The 10,396-nt window shown below is 36.9% G+C and overlaps 2 protein-coding genes across 2 annotated transcripts in view; one reads left to right on the forward strand and one right to left on the reverse strand.

The window, feature by feature from the left end:
• The window catches only part of tdrd9 (tudor domain containing 9), a 22,030-nt gene extending 12,497 nt beyond the window's left edge, over window positions 1-9,533 (reverse strand). Inside the window, exons 1-4 of the mRNA XM_037695350.1 lie at window positions 9,382-9,533; window positions 2,321-2,391; window positions 2,130-2,197; window positions 1,602-1,823 (exon numbers count right to left, since the gene is read on the reverse strand). Coding sequence (XP_037551278.1) covers window positions 1,602-1,823; window positions 2,130-2,197; window positions 2,321-2,391; window positions 9,382-9,533 — 513 coding nt within the window. The remainder of the gene's footprint in view (window positions 1-1,601; window positions 1,824-2,129; window positions 2,198-2,320; window positions 2,392-9,381) is intronic.
• On the forward strand, window positions 4,706-7,264 carry rd3l (RD3 like). The gene is made up of 2 exons (XM_037694918.1): window positions 4,706-5,039; window positions 6,851-7,264. The coding sequence occupies exons 1-2, from the start codon at window positions 4,726-4,728 to the stop codon at window positions 7,218-7,220; spliced, it is 684 nt and encodes a 227-aa protein (XP_037550846.1). The 5' UTR covers window positions 4,706-4,725; the 3' UTR covers window positions 7,221-7,264.
• Window positions 9,534-10,396: the final 863 nt, after the last annotated feature.

Raw genomic sequence — 10,396 nt, forward strand, 5'->3', positions numbered from 1 at the left:
TATATATATATATATATATATATATAAAGAGTTGCATTCATAAGCACATTTAACCCATAGTTATACTATAAATCTGTGGAATGTGCCCATTTTTTGTTCCATCTGAAGGTTTGAATAAAGAAAAAGGTCACTGTTTGAGACTTTCACAACTTTTCTTTACTTTAGAACTCAACACAGGCCCATTAGCCTCAAAAACAAGAACTCAGTTTTTAGGTAATTAACCAATGAAAAGCACACTTCTTTTATAAACTGAACAGACAGAACCATCAGAAAATAAAATGAATAACACTTACGAAACATGTTTAATTCTCTTCATTTCACTTTTTAAAAAGCAAAGCACATCTTTGTGTTCTTATATATCAAAGCTGTGACACAATTAGAAATGATCAACTTAATGGCCAAAACATAATCATCCTAAAGAACTTTAAAATCACTAAACCTGATTTTAACTTAAAAAAATAAGTGCCTAAAATTGTCTTTCCTGTAGAGGTAATGTTTGCCCTCTTCAACCGACGTGACTCTATAACAACAAAAATCTACATTTATTCTTCTTTAACTCACTACAAACGCACGTTAAGGCATCGACTTCCATCTGAATAAAGATTTAAGATCCACCACTGAATTTCATCTAATCACACACGGTCCTTAACTGCTTTTCTTTGGTTGACATTAATCATGTTTCATCCGATTTAAGTGTTTTTCCTTGATCTAATCCCTATAATGCTGAGTTGATTTTATGCAGCTCACTCAGACATAACTTGTTAGTCAATTTTACTTTTTGTTCTTGTGATTTTTCAAAGAAATATTAGCTTTTCATGAAGACACTGCTCAGTCTGCACACCACAGCTAAAGAAGCTAACAACAAAGCCGTCAGAAGATTGTGAACGCATAATGTTAAGAGATGGAAAACGATGCACTAAATGTTAATCATGCCTAATAAGTGGATGACGACGTAGTAGACTGTTGTGGTGCTCAAATTTTAGATGTTTAACTACAATGCATTTATATTTACTGATGTTCCTGTTTTTTTCTGTTCCATTTTAATCACAGTTGATTTGAAGTATTCAGTGTTCTTGACCTTCATCCCTGAGCTACATATCTTATAAATCTCCCTAAAAATCAGAAGCTTTATTCTTTTACAAAGTTAAAACTAACGTGTCCACACTGATGGTGAAAAGTTTCATTTTAGAACTGAGACCTTAAAGTGGTTTTTCACTTGCAAGACAAAATTCTGTTGGATGAATAATTACAGATAAGGGCCTCGTGACAAATGGTTGGTGAAATGAACTACTGGATAATGTGAAGTAAAAACTGTAGAAAATGACAGGAATACTGGTGGCAGTAATTTAGCCTTTTGTTTTTGTTTGGGTCTTTCAGCTCTTTTTTCTCAAAATAATGCAGACAAATTATCCAAACTGACCCTAATTTACTATGAAAACTGAAAAAAAAAGGAAAAATGGCCGTCTTGTGCACCTACAACTTTAAGAATCCTAAACAAGGCTTATTTTATTATACTGTACATGAAGACAAAAAGACTCAGGATGTCTGTACATGTTAAGCCTTTTTAACTAAATCAAATTATTTCTGAATGTTGTACCAACCTGATATCCAACCAGACTACCCAGGGTGCATTTCCTTTGTGTGGCAACCCATCGAGCAATACTGGTGGCTCCAATTTTTCGTGGTTGGGTGACCACAATGTTGCATGAGGCATTTTTTTCATTGTAATGGTCCAAAATGTACTGCGGCAGCTGAGTGGTTTTGCCGCTGCCTGTGGCTCCTTGAATGATGACAGCAGAGTTGTTTTCTATGAGGGAAATCAGCTGGAAGACAACACACACAAAAACCCACAACCTTTTTATTAAACTTATTAAAAGTACAGCTCATAATGTCAACCATTACCGCACACATACACACACGAGCACAGAAACATACCATTTGCTTACAGTCTGCAGATGACAGCAGGTAAATTAAAAAGTCAATTGTCCTACAACATACAAAACTTTGTGCTATAAACTGAGCACAAAGTGTCTTGAGGACATAACGTTAGGAAGTCTTCAAGAAACAAACATACACGAGGAATCAGACTTGTGTGGAGTGGCTGTAGTAAATGAAAGGTAAAATCTTACTTCTTGTCTGTTTTTGCATATGGGCAATTTTGGACACTCATTACTTGTGAGGACAGGCGGACCAGTGCCTATGTAGAATTAAAAATAGAAGAATACAATTAAACCAGTTAGGGAAGATGAGGTGTAAAACTTCTGCTCCATACCAAATAAAATTGACAAGAAAAGGGGTAAAAAAGGCAAATAATTGTTACTTTTTGAAGGTTCTTGTTTTGGACACGTTGCGCCATCAGACTGCAGACTGTCCTCAAGAGGTTTCGATGGACTGAGGAGAAAAAAATTATCCGTTAGCATGAATATATAATAAATTTTAACATCAGTACCCTACCAGTCCACAACAAGCTGTTTCAGGCAAAAAGTCCTGTAAGTGAACAAGTTATGCTAAGAATTTATAAAAACCAAGGTTTCAAAACATTGTGAAATTTAACATTTCTATATTTTTTAAAGCTCCAGGTTCTCCCACATATATCTAGCACTGCAAAACAACTATGAATCACACTATCCACCCATCATGTGATTTATACTTCAATTGTACTAAATAAAGGAAGGTTAAGAGACCAGTATTTATTAAAACTGATCTGATCTGGTTCTGTTCAAAGCCAAACTGAAAACATACTTATTTAAAAGGGCTTTTAATGTATTAACTTTTAGTAGTTTAGTATTTATTTTTTTATTTTATCTCTTTTACCTTCTTTTATTCTCGCTGTGTTTTTTAATCTGCACTGATTTATTGTGTCCTGTTTTTAATCTTGTTTTGTCTTGTGAAGCACCTTGGTCAATGCAAGGCGTTGTTGGAAGGTGCTATAGAAATAAAGTTTATTATTATTATTATTATTAAAACATACAAATTTTAAATTATTTCCGTTTGTCTAAATCAATACATCAACGCACAAATCAGTTCTTAATTTTATTTTGATATTAACACTTGGTACCAATTTTTAAATATGATAAAATCATCAAGTGGGGTGACCACTAAACAACTAAATATAGTTTTAATCAACAGAACAAAAACATGCATGTTTTCTGACACGAGAGCGCATTGCATTTTCAAAAAACTGTGCTGAGAAAAATTAATGCTATAATTAAAATATTAGCTTGCAACTCCGAGGATGAAATATAACAATATCAGTGCCTAATTTAGTGCTTCTCACAGCTCACATTTTGCTCATCATTATTTGACTCTCCGCTCCACCAGGCCTACAGCGCTGTGGCCTGAGGAGCATCTTCAGCCACATGTGTCTCTTGCACTCTGACCAAAAGGAGAATTTTACTGCAATGTCAGACAACGTTCTAAAAGACAGTGTGAAGAGAAGCGCAAATAAAACACACCCGTGGCTTGCGAGCACATATGCACTCTCATTCTCTCTCTCTCATGCACTTGTTTTGTGCAAGCTACAAAAAGCAGCTGACCTTACAACAAAGCTGCACACTGCACTGAGGACAGTGGGGTGAAAGGATAGCAAAGGTGACAGCTTAGTCAGTTAGCAGTGTGTGACTAACTCTTCTGGAGAAAGTCCACATGAGCGCAGCAGCAAGACGACAAGACAAAAAGGACAAAACACTTGGAACAGCTGAGCTTAGGACAGATTGCTGCCAAATTCACATGTCTGACACCAAGAGGGGGAAGTTAACGGCATCAGATTTCCAAAAACTGATCCATGGAAGCAAGGAGCCGGAGGATCCCCTTTGTGAAAAGTTCATCTTTGCCAAATTTCTAAAACTCGAGTGTCAACAGTGCATTTTTTTAACCAGTAAGTATATGTTCTTCTTTTGAATTTTCCAAGTCATTTTATGTTTGACTCTTACATCCTTGTCATTTTCGAGGAGCAGACACTTTAATCTCTGTCGTCTAATCTCATTGTAAAATTTAACAGACGTTGACCTCTGACCCTGCATGCTGCAGTAATTCACCGTTTAGCAAGTTAGATTTGAAGTGGCTAAAATCAAAAACACCCAACAGGAATCAAAAGTCACACTGATGATGGAGTAAGCATCTTTCCAACCTTACGAAAGGAGTTCTTGAAGTGCTGCACAAAATGACAAATTCATTCTACCTCTGAGATATTGCATTATTTTGTTATTCTACTCACAATTCTCTCAAGTCAAAAGTATGACCCAGTTTCAGTTTGAGCAAAGACTTGTTGAAAGAAACGTGCAGATGCATTCATGAGCTTTTCTGTCTGGTTCATCCAAACCTTTGTTGCCAATTCCCATTAAATACTTTTTAATTGTGTTGATTAGATGTGAGTGAGAGAGTGAATGGTTGTTTGTATCTATGTGTCCCTGTGATGGATTTGTGACCTGTCCAAGGTGTCCCCTGCCTCCCACACAGTGATTGCTGGATATGGGCACCAGTGACCCGAGCGACACAAAACAGAAAAAGCGGGTAAAGATGATGGATGGATTTGCACATCATAATGATGGTTTCATTAGCAAATTTAACACTAGTGTAAACTGCAATGTATGCATATGTATTGAAGAACAAAGTTGTGGAATAAAACGTTATGATAAACAATGAACTTATTTTTCTTTTTCTTTCCGTTTCTTTAGTTTATTTCTCTAGTTTTAGTTTTCTCTAGGCTTTTTTGCAGAAAGTGCCATGCCTCTATTCAGTTGGATGAAATGGTCGCCTGAGACGAGAGGGCAGAGTCCGGATGATACGCAGCGTCTGAACAGCTCAGGGGACGTGTCCAGCCGCACGCTGATCACAGAGCTCCTGTGGCATGTTGAAGAACGCGAACGCCTGGCAAGACAACTGGAGCGGGAACACAGGCTGACCCACAGTGCCTCGGGTCTCCGCTGGTTCCAGAAATACCCCAGATTACAAAAGCTCATCCCTTCATCAGAACTACACCAGCTGGAGTTTTTATGTGCGCAAATTCCACCTATGCACACAGCAGTCGTCCTCTCCAGGTGTTTAGCCTCTCTCCTTCTTCACATTAGAATGCTGTCAACCATATCTATCTGCAACTGCATCAACACTAGGCCCGACAACAAACAAACAAGAAAAGACCTAAAGGGTACGGCGGAGCTGCATAAAAGCCATTATGTGTTACAGTCACAGACAGAGTGTCAACATGTGAAGGTGAAAGACACCCTGTAGGGGCTTAGTAAAGTCAGACTGCTGGGGTTTCCACTCAGCTGTTAACCAGAAAGAAAAACAGGCTGAAGAGTGCATGGATGAGCAGCATTTTGACCCACTTACCAATTACCCACAACACTCACTTCCAGGTCATTACTGTGCACTTACATAACCACTATACTAAAGAAAAACATTTGCTGAGATGTGGGTCATTATTCTTTCGTTCGTTCGTTCCATCCATCCATCCATCCATCCATCCATCTTCTTTACATGCTTCTTCCTGTTCGGGTCGTTTTTGTATCATTTTCATAAATATGTGCCGTTATCCCTGATGTGTCATTTTGACACTATGAGACAAGCAGCAACAACGGACTACATTCTATGATAAACAGGGCTTAATCTGTAAACCAAACGATGCCGGTGGTGGTGGTGGTGGTGATGGGGGGGAATTTTGAATAAAGTAGACACCATTTCATGCATTCTGGTGTATTTTACAAAGGTTTACTAGAGTAGATTAATAAAACTCAATTATTATTGAAATCTCTGCCTGCAGAGCGTTTGTAATGCAAAACCGTTGCGTTGAGGTCGCTGACTGGTCAGTTGCTGAAATGCCTATTGGATTGATTGACAGGTGGCGCGACTCGTGCAACAACAACAACAACGACAACAACAACAAACAGATTGTACTAGCCCGTTTCAAGACTCTAATCATTTATTCCATATTTTGGTGAATCTAAAGTTGGAGAACTGTTTCTTTATACAATCCTAATGATGTTTATTTTTCAGAGGTGCCGAGTTAAAATTTAGGGGTGCTTGAGCCCCCCCCCAAAAAGAGGATAAAATTGAACTGAAGCCAGTTCATATTTATAATTTACTTTTAAACGCTTTATGTGTGATTTATAAGTAAATTGAGTTCAGGCTCATTTCATACCTTACTAGTTATTTAGTATATCCCACACCGCGGTCAGGTGCACCTCCTCATCCTCCTCCTGCTCCCACCATGAGACAACAAGCGATGCTCTAAGTTTTTGGAAACACTTAAAAAACCTGCCTAATATTTAGTGCTTTGTCACTGGCTTAGAAAAGTTTCTGTCAATCCCCCTCCTGCTCAATTCAGAAAAGCGTCCTGGTCGCTCCGACACAAATACTCTGACAGCACGACAAAACGTTTTATGAGCCGAGATCGTGAAAGTTCAAATAACCCCTGCAGTGAGTCACACATTAGATTGTTCACAAAAAGGCAGGAACTTATAGTGCAAAACGTTTAATTATATTTTTGTGTTTTTTAATAAAATTACCCATGACTGAACTTTTAGGGGCAGAGATTTTTTTAAGAGTAGAAGCGAAAATGTGAAGTGTCAGCTCTGATATGACATTAGAAAGCTCAAAATTAGTGTTTGTGTAATTATTTTCAGTTAACATATCCAATATAGGTTTTAGTTGGTCATGGTAGTCAAATTTGTTCATACGTTTATTATTATTGGGCCTGAGAGTTACCGGATCCAAGCAAACGGTTACCGGAAAGCACCCTGTCAGAATAAAACAGTTCCCGGATCCGGCTCAAATTAAGCCTCGATGATAGGTAACATAAAGGCACAACAAAGTGGCTTAAAATGGTAAAACAACATAATTTTGTTTGCAGGTTTCGTGAAATGCTTGCCACTAACAACACACGGCCCTGGGAGCTGGCAGCTGTCTTCAAGCAGGTCCTGATGGACTTCCTGAGCCAAAGAGAATACAATGAAGACGAGCCCCTTCCAGCGCAGCACAAACCAATGGAGGCTCGGACTAGTCGTTACAAAATGAAGCAGGGCTTTGTCACACCCACAGTGCCCAACTGTGGAGATCCCAAAAGAGAAGAGATCCCAACAGTCTCTGGGTATGTGGACTGGGCCATGAGGCACTCCAGTTCATTCACACCAAACAGGGACTGGGCTCTTCCATATTATTATCCAGGACCTCTTGGACCCAAAGACACCCATGATACAACACTATTAAAGACACAACTCTAATATGTGATCTTGAGTTTCAGTGGAAATAAAACAAAAATAAAGTAGCCCATCAACATGGAGACCAAATTCTTATGTATCATTTTAGTTAAAACATGCTTGTGACAAAAACATGAAAATATTAGGATAGAACTAAAAAAATATATATAGTCAAAAAAGAAAAATTTTACCAGATCTGGACCAAATGGACTGAGTATGTAAAACCAACTAGATCTGACTTTACTTGATTGTACTTGTGAATTATGTGATGCTATCCTTTATTCTTACTGTTCTTAGGGTTTGATGTGGTGCACACACACACACACACACACACACGCACAAACACACACACCCAGCTTTGTTCAACTCTTTATTTTTAATATTGTTCTATAAAAGAAAACATTAGAAAGGCAACACGGACATAATTCATTTGGACTTTTTTTGCCTCCATCTTTTAATATGACCTTAAATGACTAAAGCTGTAATCAATGAATGTGATGGAAAATTACCTTTCTGAATAAAATAAATAAATAAATAAATAGTAAAGGAAGGGTTGGTTGAACAAAAACAAACAAATAAAAAAAAAATATATATTATTATACTAATGAGTGTTTGCTTTTTCTATTTAATCTATGTTTACTGAAATAAAATCTATTGCTCCTTGAAGGAATGCACATCAAAGTTTTAAACACAGACGTTGACTGATTTGTTGGCACTCAGTGAGAGTTAGTTATTTTTGTGTTGACTAAGGTTAATTGGTTGTGGCAACCATCTAACTCCAACGATTTAGTAGTTGTAGAGGTACACTCAATGAGATTTATTTTAATCTCTCCAGTGGTTCATGAAATATTTTGCTGTCAAACAAACCCACGCACACAGATAAACAATTACAATCACATGTCTTTCAAGGCAGTTGGAGACGGTGAGTTAAGTAGTCCCCGTGGCAAACTTTAAGTAAAATTTGTAGAATATGAGATGTTTCTAAAGGCATTGTCTCATGTAGATGTGGCAAACCTGAATAAAGAGAATGTGTGACCAAACTGTTAACGTGTCCAACTTCTAAAACAATAAATATGAAAGGTTGTTGTGTTGTGGTAGTGTCTTTAAAAACTTAAAAAAATAATAATAATCAATTATTAAATAAATAAATGCAATTAATTTTTTTTTTGTTGTTGTGTGAACATTTTCTATCACCTTGTGATTTTTGATGCCAGTGGAAAAAAGAAAACGGTAATCAAATAAACGCTGACAACTCAAGCTGTCATGTTAACAAAGCAACATTTTGAATTACTTGTGAACATCTGATTAAAAATCTAAGAAAGTCAGGTACTCTGGACGGATTAACAAAATTATAATAAAACTTAAAAACTTGTTGAAACCCAACAATTTTCAGTCAGGTCATCCGTCCAGATGACCTGACTGAAAATTGTTGGATTATTGAGCGTGAACTTTTTTTTAACTTGTTGAAACGTTTTTCTTTAATCCAAAAGACTGACAAAGTCTTTAAAAAAAAATAAATTAATTCGTCCAAATTAGATTTTTCTACCTGGATTATTGAGCATGTATCAGGAAATATGATTGCAAAAATTTCAGACATAAAAGCCTATGATAAATGTTGACTAAAGATCAGTAACATTGTCTCTGTAGACAAGCATCTGCAAAAGGACACACACAAAAAACAGCTTTTGAAATCACATGGTTCAGGTTACATATGTAACAATTTGTATTCAGGATGACAGAACTTAACTTTACAACAGGTTTTTATTTGCACCCCTGTAAAATACATCACTGGGATGGCAGATATTGCACTTTACCACCAGGCACAACCGCAGCCTTACATGATTAATGTGAAACTGTTCGCCAGGTAAAATAAAGGTACAATTTTTAAAAATAAAATGCGCAATGACTGACAGAGGTCTGTGTGGACATGATCGCCACCTATCGGTAAGGAGGTATTTCAACTTTTGCAAACTATTTCCCGCCTCCTTTAAGAGTAAAAAATGTCCAAATACCATTTTTATTATGTGAATTTTAAATAATATGAATAGCGCACAAAATGGATTAGATTGCCTACGCCATCGTGTAGATTAAAATGAAGCGCTTGCTAGCGTTTCTGAAACTCTTCAACTAGCACATGTTGTTAGCCAAATTAAGCTAACGGACTAGTTAGCCTTCTTTCCCCTACCTGGTTTCTGTCGAAGATGGTCCATCACTCTTTCTTTCAACCACCTCATCAGAAAGTTTAATGCTGACAAATGAGGTCCCCGAGGTAAACCACTTAGAAATTTGTTCAGCAGTGATAGATTTTTTTATGTTGAAAGTGCTGGCCTGATCCATGACTTTGACCCGAGGCCGCCCAGCGTCTCGCGGCGAATGAACGTTGATATCAACAGCGCCCTCTGGTGGTTACAGCGAAAACTGCAAATACAATACGGTAATTTTTTGAGGATTTTTATGTTGTTTTTTTTTTTAGATATACATATATATGGGAAGTAAAGGCTGCCAGTTAGAATTAGCTCAAGATATAGACGTTCACATATTTCCCCAGATAAGAGCTGACAGATATTTTATTTAAAAATATAGAGCTCTTTACTAACGCCACATGGTGTACGGAAGCTGAGAAAGAACACACTTAGCTTATTTTCATCACATTAGAAGTGACAAACTTACTGGTCTCATCTCGAGATGTACAGCTTCTTTCTCAAAATAATGACTTAATATATTTATTTGAGGATAGCAGTGGTGGCACAGAGGTTGTCAGGAAGGACATCAGACGTAAAAATAATTGCAATGTCTTCATTCGACTTAGTTTGCTGTGGCAACCCCTGACGAAGGGAGCAGCCGAAAGAAGAAATAAATAAATAAATATATATACTATATTTATTTGACGATACATTTAAAGGAAACGTTTTTGCTACATCTACACTTTTGTTGTATATCTAGGCATAAAGTTAGTAATATTGGATATTTATAGTGTTGAAAGCTAATGACAATTTCTGATGTTTTTCGGGGTTCTAGTTTTTGGCATGATCACAAGATGAAAAACAAATAAAACTTACTGCAATACGAGCTAGAAATATTTTTATTACAGTATTTTTTTTAAAGAATTATCAGTACACAAAAAAGCACTTTGCTGTGCATCTCCATTCGATGGAGAAGGACAGATAAAAATACACCCATCAGGTTCACAAATGAAATAA

This window comes from Nematolebias whitei, chromosome 21 (assembly GCF_014905685.2).
Source record: "Nematolebias whitei isolate Nwh7 chromosome 21, NemWhi1, whole genome shotgun sequence".
NCBI classification, from domain to species: domain Eukaryota; kingdom Metazoa; phylum Chordata; class Actinopteri; order Cyprinodontiformes; family Rivulidae; genus Nematolebias; species Nematolebias whitei.